This window comes from Equus caballus, chromosome 18 (genome assembly GCF_041296265.1).
Source record: "Equus caballus isolate H_3958 breed thoroughbred chromosome 18, TB-T2T, whole genome shotgun sequence".
NCBI lineage: Eukaryota > Metazoa > Chordata > Mammalia > Perissodactyla > Equidae > Equus > Equus caballus.
Window position 1 is genome coordinate 43,044,291 of NC_091701.1, and position 21,606 is coordinate 43,065,896.

General features: G+C 34.2%; 1 protein-coding gene across 17 annotated transcripts in view; it reads left to right on the top strand.

Annotated features, from left to right (window-relative positions):
- Positions 1-21,606, top strand: part of SLC4A10 (solute carrier family 4 member 10) — a 275,630-nt gene that overhangs the window by 230,330 nt on the left and 23,694 nt on the right. For all 17 annotated transcript variants that reach the window (XM_070241888.1, XM_070241885.1, XM_070241894.1 and 14 more), the window contains 6 exons: positions 3,003-3,108; positions 8,264-8,425; positions 9,885-9,998; positions 11,063-11,224; positions 18,680-18,931; positions 20,166-20,234. In XM_070241888.1, coding sequence (XP_070097989.1) covers positions 3,003-3,108; positions 8,264-8,425; positions 9,885-9,998; positions 11,063-11,224; positions 18,680-18,931; positions 20,166-20,234 — 865 coding nt within the window. The remainder of the gene's footprint in view (positions 1-3,002; positions 3,109-8,263; positions 8,426-9,884; positions 9,999-11,062; positions 11,225-18,679; positions 18,932-20,165; positions 20,235-21,606) is intronic.

Sequence of the window (21,606 nt, forward strand, 5' to 3'; positions counted from 1 at the left end):
AATTGATGTTTCTATGGGAGAATGAGGGTTAGGGCTTTCTATTTTGCCACCTTGTGGTGTCACTCCTTCCCTGATTTGTTCTTGAGCTCTACCACACATTTGTCATTCTGAGAGTTCTTTCACTGCTTTCCTAGGTTAGAACCGCTCTTTTTTTCATCCCACATCTTCCTTTTTATTCATCAATTTGCATTCTAATTAAGGATGCATGCAAGAAAAATTGAAATCTACCAAGAATTAACTTTTTAAATTCTTCCTTACATTTGATTTGATGGTTTGGCTCAATATAGAACTCTAGGTTCAAAATAATTTTTCCTCATAATGTTAATAGCATTAATGAGAGAAAATTCTAATGCCATTCTATGAAGAAGGAGTATGTGTGTATGTAGTAGTGGGGGGAGGATTTCTGGAATCAACTATTCTATAGTCAGACTCTCAATTAGTTCCCATATTTTCAATTCCTCCTCTTACTCTACTTTGTAGACTGTGAGCCCTTCTCTTAGTCCAGACCTTCTTTGGGATTCTACTGGGTAGACTATGTCCTTCTTTTACTAAGGTTGGAAGGAGATATATATTTTAGGTAGTTATTAGGAGTGGACTGCCTAGGTTTAACTTCTGACTCTGACTTTTCTAGCTGTGTAACCTTGGTCAAGTTACTTGTGTCTCAATATTTTCATGTGGATATTACTACCTATTATAAGGATTAAATGTAAAAGTATTGCTATTGCATTATTATTCCTCTGTTCTGGTTTTTCAAACATCCTGCTTTCTTATGCTTTTCATATTCCATTTATTTACATCTCTCTTTTGCTCCTGTTTCTCTCATGTTTCTTTTTATATATATATTTTTTTGCTTAATGAATTCTAGGTAATGAGAGAAAATAAGCATATTTGTTCAGTCCCGTTTCTTAAACCAGAAGCCAAATCTGATACTTAATTTTAGAAAATACTCAGTAATTCAATAGTTTAGTGTTATTTGTTATTCAATAATTTAAACTTTTTAAAAACTAAGTTATTCTCTTTATGTGCATATATTATCTTTAATATATTTTCCCAGTGATCTAATGACCCAGGATCAAAATTAGATAGGAATTTGTTTCTTTTGATTTTAGTAATAGTGGCAAACTGTTCTAATGCTGGTTGTAATTAAATTCTCTTTAAAGCATTGGAAGCAAAATGAAAAGAATGTCAGCATATTAAAGACAGCCTAACGTTTTTGTGTTGTATCAAGGTGAAAGCTAACAGTTTTATTGCATTTTGTGAAGGACTGAAAAATGAACCAGAAGATAATGCTGGTGATTATCATCATGATGATAGCAGTCACAATTTCAAAACTGCCTAAATGTGTTAGGCACTTCATATATAACATGTTACTTATTCTTCAAAATAGCTCTACTAGGTAAGCATTTTTATGCCCATTTTACTTATGAGGAAACCAAGATTTAGAGTGCTTAAATAATTTGTCCATGGCCACCCAGCCAGTGAAGGACAGAGCTTTCTGACACAAAGGCCTGTGTTCTATGACACTATGTACAACTAACCTGAGACTTAGGAAGCTGCAGCTTGAATAAGTTGCATTAATGAATGTCTATTACTGCATTTCAAGTGCCTTTGTGTCCCTTTTACTGTAACTCCTCCTTCTGATATCATGGAGGTCATTGCAGCTGCCCAGAGTAGCTAATGCTTCCATATACCATTCCTTTAAAATGCTTGTCACCAACTTTCTCACTGGAACTCTCTGCTTTCTTAGAGGCCCAGCCTCAGGTGACCCCAGCTGGGGAATCCTCTAACCTCCCTTAGTGAGAGCAGGTACCATGCCTGTCTGCATTGCCCAAGTTAAGTAGAGTTCCCAGCAATAATAGACACTTAATACTCAATGAAGAATGAATGAGTGGTGGTAAAGAACAGACTAAATTCCTGATGTAGAAGACAGAAGAGAGACTGTTGCTCAGGCAGAGGGATTTGCCAAGTAGAAACTATAAGATATTTTCCAATAGAAACAATATTAGAAGCGATAGTTAGGTTCTACAGTTCAATTGATATCACTAAAACATCAGTCTAACTAACTTTCAAGTTATGTAATATATGTGGGTTAATCTGGTAACCCAACCACCATTTATATAAAATGCTTCTATAAGAAAATGCTTTCTGAAGGGCAAATATTAGTCTTATGAATAAATTTTTGGAAACACAAAATTTGTAAATTGAAGTTAATATTTAAGACCATTATTTTGTTGGCAATCTTTGCTTGCGTCTTCTCATTATATAGAACATGAAGTTAAAAACTGTTTTATATTATATAAATAATACCACGATGCCCAACTGTTTTTTATTCTCTCTGCTCTTACCCCAACCCGGAATTCATCATGCTACCTTATATGTAGCAGGTACTCAAAAAACTTTTGAGTATTGGTTGTTTGAGTTTTAATAGGACTATCACTCATCACAAAGAATAGTACATCCTGAGATACCTAGGGTTCTTTCTTCAATCTAGCTTTAATTTTGAATTACATAGCAAAATTATAAATGATCTTAAGAATATGAATTAAATAGCTGATTTTAATTGTATGCTTGTACAATATTAATAAAAATAAATAATAATAATAATAATTATTATTATAATAATAGATTTGGATTTTTATCATGTTTTCCTCTTGACTTATAATTTAGGGGCAAATGGTCATTGAAAGGTCTAGAAGACATCCTGGTTTCAAAGGCCCCAACAACCCTGTGTTCTAAACTTTGCTTTCAAAAATTTCCTCTGACTGGGAAAGGGAGGGAATGACCTCTCCTTCGAAGAAACCCTATAGAGTGGTCCAGATTCCTAGCAATGTATCTATCCTGCTTTCTGGAAATACTGTGTCTTTGAGTTTAGGCTGACCTAAATACTTATCTCTCAGATGGAGGAAGGCTGTGACTGGGAAGAAGGATCCATTATACATTTGTTTTGAGTACACTGACAAAAAGATACTTGTTTCACAAAAGGCACTATTTTGCTTTTTCAGGTGTAACTGTGTGGAACCACATAATCCTAGCAATGATACATTGAAGGAATGGAGGAAGTCCAATATTTCTGCCTCTGACATAATTTGGGAGAATCTAACTGTGTCAGTAAGTGAAACATTGAAAAATAAGTCATATCTTGAATCTTATTACTATAAGGGCTTTCATTGACATGTTGAATGAATTATTGCCACTATGGTAAATTGTTTTGAAGGCATACTGTTGTAAAAGTGATAGTTTTGTCTTAATTTTAATTTCATTCATTTCAGGTATTCATCAGTACACTGGGGTTTTCTTTCATTATAAAGTTTTTCTAATATTTAGTAGGCCTGAGTGCTCTAAAAGCACACATATATGGTATTATATGACTAGATTAACTGAAAGCTCATTAAATAAGAGTGGTGTTGACCTAAATGAAACCATATGGCAGAATTAAGTCGACCTTCTGTGTAAAGAACCCAGAACGCTTTTACTTTACTCTGTAACACTGCTCCAGCTGTTCAGAATATGCTGAGGGGGAGGGGATGTTTGTTAATATTTTAGTGTAAATATTGAAGTCTTTGGGAAGAACAAAAGTCACTTCTCTCAACAAAATTCTGGCATGTCCCTCAACAAAGGCTTTTTTACTTCCATTTTTTTTCTTACCTCCCACTTAAGAAAGGGGATGGCAATATATTTTTCACCTATCAAGGTTAAATCCTGTACCTTTTAAAAACTTTTTTGGCTTTCTTCTGTATTGTGATTTCTTTTTTTTCTCTCATAGCTGCATTTCTCAGTTCTTAATCTCTTATGTTTGTGTACCTTTTTTTTCATCTATCAAACCTCATAATTGGAAAAATTCAAAGATTATGCTTTTAATAAATATTAAAATGAGTCATCCTAGTTTCTTTTCTATTCTTCCCAGTTACAGACATGGCATTCCAGAGTTTCTACCACTTTACCTACTTGTATACGCTCAAATCCTATTATAACCATCTGCATAAAACTATATGAATTCTGATTCATTTTGTGGAACAGATATCATGTTAGTAAGTGAGACAGTTAGAGGAATGTGGAAATCTTTTTTGCTGTACAAATATCATAATACTCTAAACATGATTCTTATAAGAGCACTTGACCTGTTGCCTATTTTCTCAATTTTCCCCATTACATGTTTTCTTTCAGAATCAAAATCAAATGATTTACCCTCCACTTAAAATTCTACCTTGACCTATATTTTACTACCTTTTTTCTTTAGAATAAGCTTTTACTTACTCTTGTTTACTTTTCTTCTGTTATAGTTAACATTTATTCTGTTCCATCTGTTTTTCCCTAGAAAAATAATCTTACCACACCACTTCCTCTCAGAGAGCCATTTAAATTGACCAAGAAAAGAAATGATGAGCTGAGCAAGAAAGAATTCGATAGTTATTCAGTATTTAGACATGAGGTCATGGTTGATATATTCAGCAGTGTATCTTCCATCTATATTTCCCTTTTGTGGACAATAAGGATATTAAGTCTAACAAGTCCCTTGCTTGTGTTCCTCGTTTTGGTGTCCCCTTCAATACAGAAACCCAATAATCCCACCTCTAAATTATTTAAGATGATAATTTACTCTATGTGTTTTATAATCTCTGAATAATGTTAAATAATAATATTCGTTTTATCTAATAACAAATCCTGAATAAATACCTTCTAGGAGACTCACAGCACAATTGATCTGGCTAACCATGAGTTAATTTTAGGCATTAGAAGTTTTAGGGTCAAGCTGAGTACAGTGAAAAATATTTTGCAATCAAAGCAAATCTACCACTGTGGTGGGTTTTTTTTTCTTTTTAAGTTCTGTGCTTGGTGTTAACATTCTGGCAGAAATTTTCATTTTGTTTTTCGTTAGTTAAAAGCAGTATTTGCAATGAATAATTGCTAATCTTGACCAGAAATAGCCTTCGTCACCAAAGGGAATGCTACATAATGAAAAAATGTTACAATTGTTAAGTCAATGAAGACCATTATATTGTTTTTGTCTTAATTGCTGTGCTTGGTTTTTTTCTCAGCATAATTATCAGTATCACCAAAAGCGTTTTATTAATAAAGCACTATGCTAATGGCTATTATAACCAGTTTTATAAAAGTAGTGATATAGTATTTACTTTATATATTATTCATTTGCTAATTTTTTATTGAATTGTTACATATCTCATGAATTGTAATTTATACCTTGCTAACTCAGTGAGTGCAAAGAACTTAACTTTCTTTGATTCTCCCAAACTGCTATATGCAAAGTGAGTGTTCAATAAACATTTAATGATTGTTTTGAAAAATTGTCTCATATTACAAATTTACTATTTAATGCAAGTATTTTGTTTTGGTTCATTTTGTTTTTCAGCTTTATTGAGGTATAACTGACAAATAAAAATGATATAAAGTTATGGTGTACAATACATACCTGTTACCTCACATGGTTACCTTTTTTTGGGATGAGAACAATTAAGATCTATTCTCAGCAAATTTCAACTATATAATATAGCACTGTTAACCATAGTTACCATGTTATATATTAGATCTTTAGAATTTATTCATTCCGCATAACTGAAGCTTTCTACCCTTTGACCAATATTTCCTCATTTTCCCCTCTCCCCGCAGCTCTTGGTAACCATCATTCTACTCTCTGCTTCTATGAGTTTGACATTTTTAGGTTCCACATATAAGTGAAATCATGTGGTATTTGTCTTTCTGTGTCCGACTTATTTCACTTAACATAATATCCTCCAGATTCATCCATTTTGTTGCAAAGGACAGGATTTCCTTCTTTTTTAAGGGTGAATGATATTCCGTTGTATATTTATACTACATTTTCTTAATCCACAGACATTTAGGTTATTTCCATATCTTGGCTATTGTGAATAATATTTAATTCAAGTCTTTTATATCAGGCTAGAATACTTAGGTTTATACACACATATATATAAGCAGTATGTCAAAATCAGTCATTATAAGCAATTCCTAGGCAAGGTTTAAAATATTCACAAGCAATTAACTAGTGATTGGTTAAGAATTGTCTCAGTGCCAGAATTGCAGATTTAACTTATATGTATATAAGGGGCAAGACACTAATGCCGACTTTAATATATTATTTTATCAAACTTAATTTTTACCAGCTTATACAATTGTTGAAACTTAGAACACGTTCGAAGAATAATTAATAGAAATGAGTTTGTCAACAAGCATTTTTCTCATTTTTGTAAGTGAAACCATATGTTAGGCTCAAAATGAGAACAGGATTTAGATTTGGTTTTCATTTCTAAATCTCAGGACTTGTTCTGTGTGTGTGTGTGTGTGTCAGAGGTACAGTTAGTAAAAATCAGAAAATAAACATAGAATTTAGTAGGTCACAATTTTTCTAATAACATACTATCCCCCAAGAAGGAGGAAAAAAGTAAATATCTATTTCAAATTTGCTTTGAATTACAGTAACTAGGCAAGCTATTGGCAATTTATTATACATTATAAGACAGTTAAATAATCCTTTAAACGACGTGTATATTCTTAAGAATTGAGAATAAGACCCAGCCATGTACCAGGAATATTTAGAAGACTTTTATATCTGCACAGAAGAGTGAAGATGATCACAGATCTATAGATAATGTGTTTACAATGCAGCTTCTAGCTCCGCCTTGTATTTTGCCATTCTGCTTAACCGTTGATTTGCTTAGTAATTACCTTGCTATCATCTCTGGACAGGGGCAAGAGAAGGGACTAAAAAATGCAAGGATTTATGTTTGCTACTTTATCTATTTTTGAAGAGTTTTGAGAGAAGAAAAATTAAAGCTATAATTAAGGCCTGGGGGATTTTTCTTTGGTTTTTCAGTTATCTAAGTTATTGTGCTCTCTATTAGTTTAACATAAATAATTGGATTTCAACTTTAGCTAGCAAGGAAGGTATTTGCAGTTAGATTAGAAAAGGGGACAGAATTCTTTTAGATAATTCTAAGGTATACTAACAATATTTCTCAAGAATCCTAGCCGTAGGGGTAGCTGCCCCAAATAGATTTTACTAGTTGGTCGGTTGTTTTTGGATAACAATGTAGCTAGCTGTGATTTATTCTAGAATCTTTTGAAGGTATTTATTTTCTGCTGTACAAGGACTCCAGGACCTGAGGTAGACTCTGTGTTGGTGATCAATCCATCAGTTTATATTTTTCTCTAAGATCTTCCCGTACTGTGGCACAATTCAATTTTTGTTCAGGTCCCAAGTGTCTCAACTACTAATGAGGACACTGTCTCGCTTAAACCATTCTTTTCTCTGTTTTGAAACAAAAAATTAATACTTTAGTAATCTAATCTTTAAAATAAAATAAGAGAAAACAAAACGAGTTTGAAAGAAAATTTTTTATTTCAAAATATTAATGTTTAAAAAGGCTCAGTTTTTCTTGGAGAAAGGAAATTTTTTTGACTTTGCTGCCACCTCATGGCTAAGGCAGTAATTGGAAATGATCCGTCAGGGGCTTATAAAAATCTATACCAGGAAAAAAAGTCCATGGAGAAGTCATAGTAAATTTGCCTTGCTCATGTAGTAACTTTTTCTTTTTTGTTCTGTAATCTAAGTTTGAGCCCCATCTTTGACTCTGAATTTGATTCCAGTAATAATAAATCATAGTTTCCTTCTTGCCTTTCTCACCTTTCTTGGTAGTTTTTGGACTAGATAATTCTACAAAATCATTGTTTTTCTTTAATATGCAATAGTCCCACTATAGGCACCATGTTTGTGTCACACTTTTCCTGCCCCCCCTGCAGTGGTGAAGCCATGACAAATTTCTTCTCTATGCTTCAGTTTCCACAGACATGAAATAGAAATAATAACATCTACCTATTTTATAGGGTTAAGGTGAAAATTAATTAAGATGAATTTAAATGGTTTGGCGTAGTGTCTGCCTCTAGTAACTACTCACTTATCAAGTATGCCATGTTTTCAATAAATCTGTGTTAGGAACTTAGTAGACATTAGGTTAGGTACACGTTGATTGGTAAATCGGTTTTATAGGTTTAAATTTAATTTGAAAAAGGCAAATTTTTAGAAGTGGTTCATGCTCAAATTTAACATGATATAAATCTTTGCTATTTTTCACTACCTATCCAAATAGAATTCTAAAACATGCTGTGCTGTCTATTAAATCATTGTGGGAGCCGTAGATGAAAAACTTCAGCATCTCAACTGCAATTGGATCTTGAGATGTTAGTTTTCTGGAAGAAATGTGTTCATTTGTTTTATTTCCTCTGGCAGGAATGCAAATCATTGCATGGAGAATATGTTGGACGAGCCTGCGGCCATGATCACCCATATGTTCCAGATGTTCTGTTTTGGTCAGTGATCCTGTTCTTTTCCACAGTTACTCTGTCAGCCACCCTGAAGCAGTTCAAGACCAGCCGCTATTTTCCTACCAAGGTAGTTAGACTACAATTCTCCTGATCAAAACGTACACCAACATAAAGCATGTTATGGGGTCATATGTGTTTTAGGACAAAAGAAAGGGCAATTGCTATTATAAAAGGAGCCACTAAAAGACTTTTGTGTGAGTGGGCTGTCATTTTAGGAGTGGGATGCAGGGAGGGAAGTGAAGAGAAAGCATTTATTTCATGATACAGGTGCTAGTAGCAGTACACATGCTCTCTAGGCTTTTCTCCTAACTTCAAATCCCAAGGGTAAACTTTCACTTTCCCACTTATGCTTCTGGAAATCAAAAGCACACGCTGCATTACTGACTGTCACTTTCTTGCCCAGTGAACAGTGGGAACTATTCCAGCCTGACGGATACCTCATAGGAGCCTCTGTTACATTCTCTAATTGGGAAAGCCCCTGCAAGACTCATTGGAACACTATTCTCTTTTTCGTTTTTAAAGTGTCAGTCCCTCCCCCTAACCCACCACGTTTGCATCTGCATATTTGGAAAGGAAAGTAAACAGAGAAATAGCTTAGTTCAATATTTAACACTGCAAAGTGACACCTATAATGTCTGACTCAGCCAAAAAAAAAAAAAAAGAAAGAAACAAGAAAACAAGCTTTTCAGGGATGAGCTAAAGATTATGATCAAAATTGCTCTCTGGGAAAATGTTTTAAGAACTGTTTCTTCTAGAGAAAACTTCTGTTTTTGTCACCTCTTCCTTCCCTAAGGTGGAAGATTCCTTCTTTCCCCCAAAAGCTTAATCTGAGTAATACAAAATTATTTTTTTGTAAGTTGAAACAGTAATCCGCCTTTTGGGTGTTTGCATGTGTATCATAAAGGTAACCTGGTAGAAGCCGGATCTTGAGAATTATATAAGGATTTTTGCTCAAAGATGGCTTTATAAATGAGAAATGGCTTTAAAAACTGGTTACATAGAATGACTTCTAAATTTGCCCACTCTCTTGTGCACATTCGCTGCTGCCATACTTATATTCCAGATAAACTAAAATATTATGCTTCTTCAATAAAAGTAGATAATTTTATTTTATGGTTCTTCAGGCTTATCATATTAAAGTGTTGCCTGTGTGAGAAAAAGTCCTCAAATTCAGGCAAATTCTGGCCATGAAACTTTATTCTGTGTGCTAAACATTCACACACTTGGATTCATAATAAACTTAGATTTTAAATAAATGCTGAAAACAGCACAATCACCATTGTAACTATTCCATAATGCCTAATTTCTGGAAAGGTTGAGTGTGTATTCATCTTAATGACAGAGATACATAAATATCCATTCAGGTTCTGACAGAGCTAATGGTAATATTATAAATGTATGCATAAAGTGTAATATTATGATATTATGTCATAAAGTGTTTATAAAGTGTGACTCTAGATTATGTTCCTGAGTACTCCTCACTGTTTATAGTTCCTTCAAGTGACAAGCGTTTTCATTATTTTTAGGTTCGATCCATAGTGAGTGACTTTGCTGTCTTTCTTACAATTCTGTGTATGGTTTTAATCGACTATGCCATTGGGATCCCATCTCCAAAATTACAAGTACCAAGTGTTTTCAAGGTGAAGTTATCATAGCATTTACTATCTATTTCTCCATCTCTGTAGGTCTAATCTTCATTTAGATAATGGCTGTAACCCTAAGACTTGGGATTTTCATGAAAATATAAACAATATAGATTTAAAAAGCAGTAAATCAAAAGCCCACAGCATGACTAAAGTTTTGGTCTAACATTAAAAATCCATAAGAAGAATCACAGAAATAGAAACCTAGAAGCCGCTTAAAAAATTTCTATCAATTATTCCGCTTGGAATATCTACATACAACACTCTTAAAGGATGAGGAGGCATTTTGAAAATAAGGGAAATATATTATCTTGATGCAGAAGTGTACAGTGGATAGGACTTGGAAAACAGATAAAAGTAGGTCTGGAATAGAATTCTGACCATGTTACTAACTGAGTATGTGACCTTAGGCTAGTTACTTAACCTCTTGAATTTGAGTTTTCTCTTCTGGCAGACAGGGCTGGGGATTTCCTCAAAGAGTTGTTGTCAACATGCATTCTTTTGGGGCTCATCTCAGGCACCAGCCATGTTTAGAATCCTTCCCTGAGCCCCTAATGTGACCAAGTGACTTTTTTGATGTTTTCACATAATGGCCTGTGCACACATCTAAAATAAGAGTTACGCATTATCGATGTTCTTTTTGTAAATGTAAATAAATTTGCCAACTGTAAATCGTAAATATTAACATTATTTTGTTTAATATAAGCATTGAGTAAGAACATAGATTTTTGAGCCAGCTTGTCAGAGTTTGAGTCCTATCTCCACCACTTACTAGCTTTGGGACGTTGGGCAATTTACTGGACCTCTCTATGCCTCAGTTTCCTTATCTGTATTTTCTTTAGAGTGTTGTAAAGAAAAAATGGGTTAAAATATTTAAAGCATTTAGAATAGTGCCTGATACCTTATAAATGCTTTGCAAATGTTATTATTTTTATTAATTATGGCTCACTCAGCATATCAGTTTATAATTAGGGCTTTCCTGGTAGCATCTCGACGACTTAATTTGATTAGCTGTTCATTAATCCAGTAAATAACTATATACATTCTTTTATTTTTCACAGCCCACCAGAGATGATCGTGGCTGGTTTGTAACACCTTTAGGTCCAAATCCGTGGTGGACAGTGATAGCTGCTATTATTCCAGCTTTGCTTTGTACTATTCTGATTTTTATGGACCAACAGATTACAGCTGTCATCATCAACAGAAAAGAGCATAAGCTAAAGGTATATTTTAATATTCATTTTAATGTAAATCATTATGAATTAACTGGCATCAATCGACATTCATTATGCTTTGCCTGTATTCTGTAGTCTTTTGTACAGTGAAATATTAAGATAATGTTTTCAGGTTCATAATTTTTATTGTGTATATTCATGACACTTTCTCCTATGATGAGCTTAAAATTAATTAATTAATTTTTATTAATTAATTTATAGCACTTGGCTGAGCTCTAAACTCTGAAACTTTACCTCCAGGACTTAAAATAAAAAACATTGCCAAAGTTCTAACTTTCTTTACCATGTTTAATGTATTTTAATGAAATAACAGTCTATTCTGGTGAAGTGCAGGTTCACCAATTTGTCTTACATCTGGGATTCCTCTATTTCTCTATTTGACCCTATGTCCATTAGATTACCTTCATTACTGAAACAAATTACATCTTCAGACATTTCTCATTTTCTTTAGTGATTCTTCTGTCTATAATGCATATGACAACAAAACCCAGACATAAATGTTATAGTTTGTAAGTGACATCTTTCTTGAGTTTTATTGGAGATTTCAATGACTTCTTTTTTTGTTTTTAACAAAGAGGATAAATATGGATATATCTTATTTATTATATTCTGACCTTGCCATTTTGCAACTGTGAATAATCAGAGTTGTTCACAGGTATGCAGTTTGTCTTAAATATATAGTGTGAGCACTGTCACTTACTGGAATATGTTAAATAAAAGCAACACAACCATTGAATGGTTAAAAATAATCTGAATCAACCCTGTAAAAATAGAACATGAACAATCTTGTGTTGTTCTGGTATTACGGGGTAATTGCCAGCTATCTTCACCTACTCTTTAACGTCTAGGAGAAGATTCATCATCAAAGCAACAGAAATCATGCTTTATAGGATTTTATAAAGTATGTTTGTGAGAAAGATTTTAAAAAATCTCTGATTGCACTGTTTGATGGAAAATACTAATGACGTAAATGTAAGAAAGAGCAATTATTTGTAATAAATCTTAATAAAAAGGAATTTTGTGTATATATTGGAGAGATTGTGTGTCTGTCTTAAAACAAAGAGCATTCTTCATTCTCTTTGTAGAAAGTAACTTAAGAGTGCTCAAAACTTTTTTTATAGGGAGTTCATTCAATTCACGTGTTGTTTTTGTCAAATAAAAATTTTAATTATTAAAGATATATTTTACAAAAATATTTTATAAAGTCTTTGGAACTAGATCAGTGATGTGATGGTAAATGTTTAACAATCAGTTTTCCGTGTGTAAAAAAGAGAGAGACCCTGATTTGTAATGTTTGCCGATTTTCGTGATATGAATACTCCCACTGTGACCCATTTCAAGCTACCGATGTGACATACTTGGCAGGAAAAATTTTTGAAAATTAAACAATTGGCTCTCATAAGCCTATATGAGCTGGCTCCCAAACACCACTGAACTACACCATTCAGTGTTGGAAACTAAATCATTTAAAGACCTCAAACAAGGAATTCAGATTTCCGAGTTTTATAGCCTACTTACTTAATATCAAGTATTTTAAAATGTTATTTGCTTTTAAGGTATCAGTCTTCTGCACAAACAAATACCACCACAATTTAATTATTAAAGTTACGTAGTTGATAAAACAAGTGCAAGTATTTTATGTTGAATATTGTTAGTATGCCACTCCCGTAGCAGTAGGAAAACATTATTCCTAGACATTAGTTTATTTTTTAAAACTGAAAACACCTCTATTTTTCTCATTATAAAGCAATATATAATTTTGGTTTAAAAAAATTAGACAATGTAAAAAGTTTAAAGGTGAAAGTGAAAAACACTATAATTTTATTACCTAGAGATAACATTGTTAACATTTTGATATATACCCAAATATATCTCTTCGTACTACATGTGTTGCTTGTATTTTTTTTTCATGTAAGAGCATCATCATGGTAATCATCCCATGTCAACAATGTAAGTCTGTATTATAATTTTAGTGGCTGTATGTATATTTCATTGTATGACACGTTTTAAAGTGAGCTGAGACTCCTGTTTTAGGAAGAAAGTAAGCTGTATTATCATTGTTTCCTGTTCAAAGGAAGGTTTTTGGATTTTTTGTTAGCCTTTATAGTTAGGCAGAAATCCCACTGATTTCGCTAAAAAATTATCCTTTGTAAAGGTTATCAGCTAAACTGGTACAGGCAGTATTTTTTTCTAAGTATTAATGAAATCATATTAAAACAAAACGTGGAAGTAAGAGAAGATTGGCTGAGGGTGATGTTACCTTTTCGGCTGTTCTGTATCCTTGCTCTTTCCAAGTCTCTTAACCTTTGAAGTCACATAGCACTTGCTGCTTGTTCTTCATGAGCCTATGGTAGGCCCTTGACATTCACAGCCTTTCCAAAGCTCCAAAGCAACAAATATACTGTATTTCCCCCTTTACAAATCATGTAGAATAGCTAAAATATAATAAAGCATTCTTTAAGTGGTCCTTTCAAGCACTTGCATTTATAGAATTAAATGCAGAACTAAAGCATTAAATATTTTTGTCATTGAAATGAAGCTGAGGCTGTGTTACCAAAATTTATTACATTATTTGTACATTATCTTTTTATTGTACAAATAAATGTCTGTGTAATCAAAAGATCCATAATTTACCCTTAATAGCTTGCATTCAGTAGACAATAGAGCAAATCTGGCTTAATCATAAATTCTGTTATATTGCCACAAGGAGAAGAGCTGGTCTTTTCTTGGCCACTGTGTCTGAACACTCCGTCCTCCTCTTTAAATAGGGATATTTGCAAAGCAAGTTCCTTCCAGTGAAGATATATTTTATCTACACTGAACACGTTTCTTTTGGCTATAACTCTTGTCTTCTATAAGCTTCAGTATAGTGTGGTCTGCTGCTGCTGATTTTCCTGTTAACAACAAAAAATCACCTTCTCAGAACATGCTTTACTCAGAGTAACAGTTTTTTCCATAGCTGCTCTCCACGCCTGTTGCTTCACTGAAATGTTTGCACAGTCTCCTGACTTTGACTTGAACCACATTGTCACGAAAAGACTCATGTTTCTTGAATATATCCCCAGACCACAAGTTAACCACATTTTCAGCTTTTACTAATTTTCTTTTCTCACCTGAGAACCCATTTTTGCCTTGGTTGGCACATTCCCTGAAATAGTTTAATGAATCATGTTTTCTAGTTTCTCTGTCAAGTACCTTGCAGACTCCACATCGTGGGTCCATGTCTACATCATGTAGCCAGGTCACCTTGGAATTCATTATTTCATTCTTTATCTCCCAAACTTATATTTTAGATCTTGTCACTCTTTCTTCACCTCCATTACCCAAACTAGTAGTTGGTTTCCTTTTAGAGGATGTTTTTCATGTCATTGAAAATGTTTTCATCATTTTTTTGAGTATTATTATATACACAGCAAAGTTGTATTGAGCTGTAGAGGTGAGGCCCAACTCATTGGCTAAATGACCCACTCCTTCTGCAGAGTGAAGAAGCTCAAAATTAGCAAAATCCCAACTCATTGCACTTCTTGATCCTTCGGGTTGCTCAAGAGCCTACTGCAAATGTAAAAATTTGAGAATGCAAATGATCATATATATTATGTATAGATATATATATATAAATCCATACTCTCTAGGATTTTTTGTTTGTTTGTTTCTTCCCTAGAGAAGTAGATGGGTCTGGATTAACTGAATCCCTTTGAAAACCATTAAAAATATCTCAGCTTTTTTTTTTTAAGTACATTCTCTAAAAGTGGAAAGAAAGAGAAATATTATCTTACAGAAAAGAAAGTTTCTGTTAAGATACAACTGTGGGCTTTTCTACATGTTTCTGTAGACAGTTCAGGCTTCTTTTGACATCATTTTTAATAAACAGCAATACAATCCCAGATCACTTGAGTAAATGAATGCATTTGCAACATTCATTTGGCACCGCATTCTCTTGATGATTATGGCATTTGATATGTTCTTTTTTGCCCTCTTTGTCAGCCTGGTTCTTCATGTCAATCTATAGTCTTTTATGTGGTTAACTTGACAGATGCAGGAAATTGCTGCCAAGCTTTGAAATGAATTTTTTCAGCAGTGGCATCTGGGTATCAGATGGTCCTCTTGGCTGGCCTCTTGTCTTGCTGCATGTTGGTTTTAGTGGGGTCTGGTGTAGCATCACCTGTTGCTATGCTCCCTTTTCCTCCCATATGTCCATTTTCCGTGATTCATGGATGAATGTGAGAATAAAAGCTCTGGTTCTGTCTTTATTTCAGAAAAAAATCTACAGAAATATGTTAGAAGGTGAAGAGTTCTCTCTCTGACAAAGGGATACTTCCCTTTGGCTGGCATGCCTATCAGCTAATAATTTGGGTACAGAGACCAAGTTTTTAAAGACATTTTAAATGAAAGGCAAGAAGAAGGATGGTCATTAATTAGTAGAAGTGCCAGAACTGCTTTATTTCCTTTGATTCACATTAAACTAAGATGGTCCCATTGTTGTACAACATAATCAGGGGAGAATTGTATTTTTGTTTTTATTATGTACTTGTACTTTACAAAGCTGGCTTTCTCAATTTAAAAAGAAAATTATTCCCCTCTGAAAGCATTATTTTGTTTGCTTCCTACAATCCAGAATCCCACTGTTTACATTTGTATTGCATTTTTAAAACCCTAAATAAGAGCTATAGGAAATCCCTATCATGAGGAAGGCCTTCCCATTATTAAGCCGTAGTGAACGTGGACCCTGGGAAAGTCCAGGGTGTGCTAAAAGCACAAGCCCAAAGCTCAAGGCCCCCCATCCTCTGACTTTCTCTGATGTTTATCTCATGCCCACTGGCACCTCTTCCATCTTCCATTCTCTCTTAGCAGTACTATAACTTTGCAAATCAGCTCAGGGGGCACCATTCACACTGTCCTCCTTCAGAGGCAGGGGCTTGAGTGGTTAGGTCCTTTATGGTTCTAGATCCTTCTCACTCCAGAGTGCCTGAGGCAAAACACTCCTCTAACTGGTTAGGATGTTGTCCTTTAAAGGGATCAAAATTTGAGTTCCATTCTATTCTATGTAACTCTATCTTCCAAAATGTTCTGGAAAAGGACCAGGGCACCATAGTCTGGCCCTGGTGAAGGTTCTTCCTACGCCTTTTTGATTAGGCTGACACCAGGGTGTTTCTCTTCCCACTCTCCAGCTCTTAGTGATGAAAATCTCTCCTGAGTTACTTGCAGAGAAAAGTTCCCAAAGTCATAGTCATGAGGGAAATTGAGTTTAGGCATTTTGGTGAGCTGTAGCATTGCCCCAGCTAAGCTGACCCAAGGAAGAGCATCACAGAATTGGTGACAACACAGGAGGAAAAGGCCCTTACATGGATAGCTCCCATTTTCCCCTCAATGTCATCTTCTGAACTTCTATAATTTGACAGGGATAAGAAGAAAGGAAAGGAAGTACAACCGACTTTATGACTGTTTTTCTGAATAAAACAATTAACAAAACAAAATAGCAGAAATAAAACACTACCATGACAAATGTGCCGCAAATACTCAGCATGTTTCACAGTCCAGGCTATATGAGCTTTCATATTAACGAGAAACTGCTTGCAGTTTGGTAAAACTGCCTGTTAGAAAGCCAAAATTAGGGGCTGGCCCGGTGGCACAGCACTTAAGTTTGCACTTTCTGCTTCGGTGGCCCAGGGTTCCCTGGTTTGGGTCCTGGGTGCAGACCTACACGCAGCTTGTCAAACCATGCTGTGGCAGGTGTCCCACATATAAAGTAGAGGAAGATGGGCCCAGATGTTAGCTCAGGGCTAATCTTCCTCAAAAAAAAAAAACCAAGGCAAAATTATTCTTCTAGAAGAATTGGTTGTTTCTGCTCATCTTCATAACAACAAACTTAACAGTTATATTTGTTTTAAAATTATAATTATTAAATTTGATTCTAAAAGATATTTCAATCATACATATTTCCTTTTTAAAAAGTCAGTCTATAACTTATTGATTGCTTATTTGTGCCAATGATTGTGCTAAAAACTATGGGAAATACTGAGAAATTATGTGATAAATTATCTGCCTTTAAGAAACATATGTTTATTTATGAGCCTTGAAACAAATAAGTACAAAAGAAAAATATATTGTTCGACTAGTACAATATAATAGTCCCTAACATTCACTGGGTGCTAACTATGTACCAGATATTGTTCTAAATGATTTGCAAAATTACATAATTTAATTCTCACAACAATCCAGCAAGGTGCCTCCTGTTATCATCATCACCATTTTTCAGTTAGGGAAATAGAGGCACAGTAGGTTAGATAATTTGCCCAAGATCATTGGTTCAGCCAGCATTTTATCCGAAGCCACCTGTCTCTAGAACGTAAACCCTTAATCACTTTATTATACTACTTCTCATGAAGTAGTCATTAAGAGTTGGAATTAAGAGTAGCCATGTCTTTTGCTCCTCTGAGAGTTAAACTGTCCATTCCCTACAGGAGATGAGGGAAAGGGTAACACTGCTCTTCCCCGTCTTCCATCTCTCTCCTCAGAGAGGCCTTATCCAGTCACCTTCTCCAAGAGAGCATCTCCAGTTCCCCACATCGCCACATGCCCCTTGCACCTGTGTTTCCTCATTACATTTCCTGCTTGGGCCTGGAAAGCACTGAAGTTTGCAACACCTGGAGATCAGTGATGGTGGAGCAGGATCACAGAGAGCTAGAAAACACAAGAAATATCATTTTAGGGAGATGCTCAATTTTTCTAGTGTGGAAACTAAAGCAAATGAGAATGTGATAGTACTATATTAGGATCAAAATGAGTATATATAAGGAAGCTTAGGTTCCATGATATTATTTTTCCCAATAAAAGTCACCCATTGAGCTAAAAGGAGGTAATTGGAAGTTGAGTGTTTAAGAAAAGAGTTTATCTTTAGGAGATCTGATGTGAAGGGCTTATTAGATATTGTCAGGAAGTGGCTTCTGTTCACAATTAGGTCATGCTTAGCTCTGTTGTTGACATAGTCCTTACTCTGTTTTCTCAGCCTGATGCCTGGTATATGGTTGGTGCTTAATAATTTTTTGAATGAATTAATAATGAATAAACAGACATATAAATTGTGAATTAACTTGCCCATTTAAGGAAACTAAGGGAAATGAGTGTGTTTGATAATCACTTTACTTAAGCAAGAGAAATAGAATGGGAACTAATGTAATATTAACCCAGAAATACACTAAACCTGTTAAAGTATGTAGAAGTCACTATAATCATAATTGCAATAGGAACAACTGCAAATTTCTTTAAGTAGATTATGCATTTTGAGACTGTTACCGTTTTATCTTTAATTTATTTTGCATTTTAGAGTCAGCTATATAAAACTCAAGAGAGTATCTCTTTTCTATTCTTACTGTTCCATAATGGTGGTGGCATTTGTCTCTATACTAAATTCCTGTGAGAATCCTCTTTTCTTTCTTTCAACAGAAAGGTTGTGGGTACCATCTGGATCTATTAATGGTGGCTGTCATGCTTGGTGTGTGCTCCATCATGGGCCTGCCGTGGTTTGTGGCTGCCACTGTCCTCTCCATCACTCATGTCAACAGCCTAAAACTGGAATCAGAATGTTCAGCTCCAGGAGAACAACCCAAATTTCTTGGCATTCGGGAGCAAAGGGTTACTGGGCTTATGATTTTTATTCTTATGGGTTCATCAGTCTTTATGACCAGTATCCTGAAGGTAATGAAATCTGCCTTTATACATTTGAGAGAAGGCAGAATATATTTATTATTGTTTAAGAAATTTCATTTGAATCTAAGCCATCAATTTGCAAATACTGTGTGGCATGTGATGAAAGTGATGAATTTCCTTACCATGTTTATATAACTTCTTAACAGGGGAAATTATGTGCTATATTTTAGAATCTTTAAATACATAAAAATTTTAGTCTGGCAGAGGAAAATTTCATGTGTAAATTATTATTGTAATTTTGAAATGGTGATCTAGTTATGGAAAAAAGGTCACACTGACTCATGACATGAATTTACTGCAGACCTACACAAAATAAAGTTTCTATTTTCTTATCAGTGGAGAGATATATTTGCAATTAACATTACCTAGTATAAGATAGAGGTGCAAAAATGAGAGACTTTATAGTCATAGCTATGTACACAGCTTCGTATTTTAAATGTTCCACAAAACTGTTACATGGACATCATCATTGTATGTACTTTTTTTCACATTTAAAATAATTGAATCCATTTTGAAGAGCATTAAAGAGTAATTATTTCTCATATAACTTTGGCAGATATTTCCAAAGTGTGTCATTTGTATTTTAAATTACATCTCATTTTAGTTGTCTATAATTTGAAAATTCCAATTGAATTATTAATCATTTACACAAGTTTACTTGTATTTAATCATTTATGCGAGTACATTTGCAAGAATTAATTTCTATGTTATATAAGTAAGTACAGTGATAGAATGATGCTGTGCTATTCCAATAAAAAGAGAAAAATTGAACAATCCACATGTCTACAAATATCTGGTATAATGTAGGGACAACATCTAAATGTTAACTCCATTCTTCCTCTTTAATCAAAATATCTTACCATGGTAAAATAAAATTCAAATTTTGCTAAAGTAATAATGATAGTTAATAATGATTGTTTATTATGTATCATGTGCATTTTTATAGGTCTTGACCTGTTAAATACCCATAACAACCCTATTATTATCATCCCTTTTTAGATACTGAGAAACTAAGGCACAGAGGGATTAAGTTATTTACCTAAGGTTAGACAGTTAAAGAGTGCTAAAGCTGGGATTTGAATTCATATCTTCTGGCTCTGCCCTACACTGCTTCTAAAATATTTATTTATTTTTCTGTATTTTTCTTTGGTAAGTGCAAAATAGCACGACCACATGATAACTGAAAATAACTTGTGCCTTTTCTCCAATTGTTCTTTTACAGTTTATTCCCATGCCAGTGCTGTATGGAGTGTTTCTTTATATGGGTGCTTCATCTCTAAAAGGAATTCAGGTAAATTCCTTACAGTAACACAGTCACATTTGTGATGACTTATCTTAAGGTCTATTGAAGCTAAGTCATGTGATAGCTAACAAAATGACATCATCTGGGGAGCAGCTTTCAGGCCACAATTAAATTTCTTCAAACTAGTTCCTAATCCTGGGTACTTTTGTTTACCATAAGTATATTAAAGCTGTAAAGGGTTTAGACTTTACAACCATTTTAGAAATCTAATAGCAGTACATTTAAAAATATATCCAAATGCTTTTCATCTTTGATACTGTAATCATGTATATGGACATCTATCCATGAGAATAGAAAAAAAACTTTATGTACATGTTCATCGTTATACGTATCATCAAAATATTAGAAACAACCCAATTATCCAACAGCAGTAAAATAATTAAGTAATCTATGGTACATTCATTTAAAATTGATAATTATGATGACCATAAAAGTAATATGGTAAAAATGCTTATGGCATAATGCAGAGTGAAAAAGTAGGAAAACAAGTTGTACCTCCCTGAGAATTATAAAACCGTGAGTCTAGGTGGATTTAAAAAGAAGCTGGAGAAATAAAAACAATTTATTAAGGTCATGAGATCCTGGATGATTTTTTTCCTTTTATGTTTGTTTTTCTGTTCTTATTACAATTGTATTTATAGAATTATTTTGTAAATTAAACTAAAAATAAAGGTATAGGGTAAGGGAGTTTCAAAGTATAAGGGAAACCTTATGATTTAAGTAAGTATTGGTTAAATATAGTTGCTGTATTAATTTTCTATTGCTGCATAACAAATTACTATAAAGCTTAGAGGCTTTAAACAACAAACATTTGTTATCTCACAGTTTCTTGGATCATAAATTTGGGAACAGATTAACCAGGTTGTTCTGGTTCAAGATGTCTCGTGTGGTTGCTGTCAGGATGTGGACAAGGGCTGCTGTCATCCGAAGGCTTGAATGAGACTGGGGGATCTGGGTCCAGAATGGCTTGTCACATAGCTGTGGGCAAGAGGCATCAGTTCCTCTCTGGCTGTTGATTGGAAGCCTCAGTTTTTTGCCACATGAGCCTCTCTATGGGACACTTAAGTGTCTTCACGACATGTAAGCTAACTTCCATCAGAGTGAACAGTACGGGAGAGAGCGAGGGTGAAGTCACTGTGCCTTTTGACTTAGTCCCAAAAGTCGTGCATGGTCACTTCCAATTTTTTCTCTTTGTTAGAGGTGAGTCATTTTGTGCAGCTTGCACACAAAGGGAGGGAAATTAGACTCTCTCTCTTGAAGAGAATTGTATCAAAGAATTTGTGGACACATTTTAAAACCACCACAAGTGTGTTCTAATAAATCGTTCCAGAGGCTGTTGGCAAATTATTCCTGCTGTGGA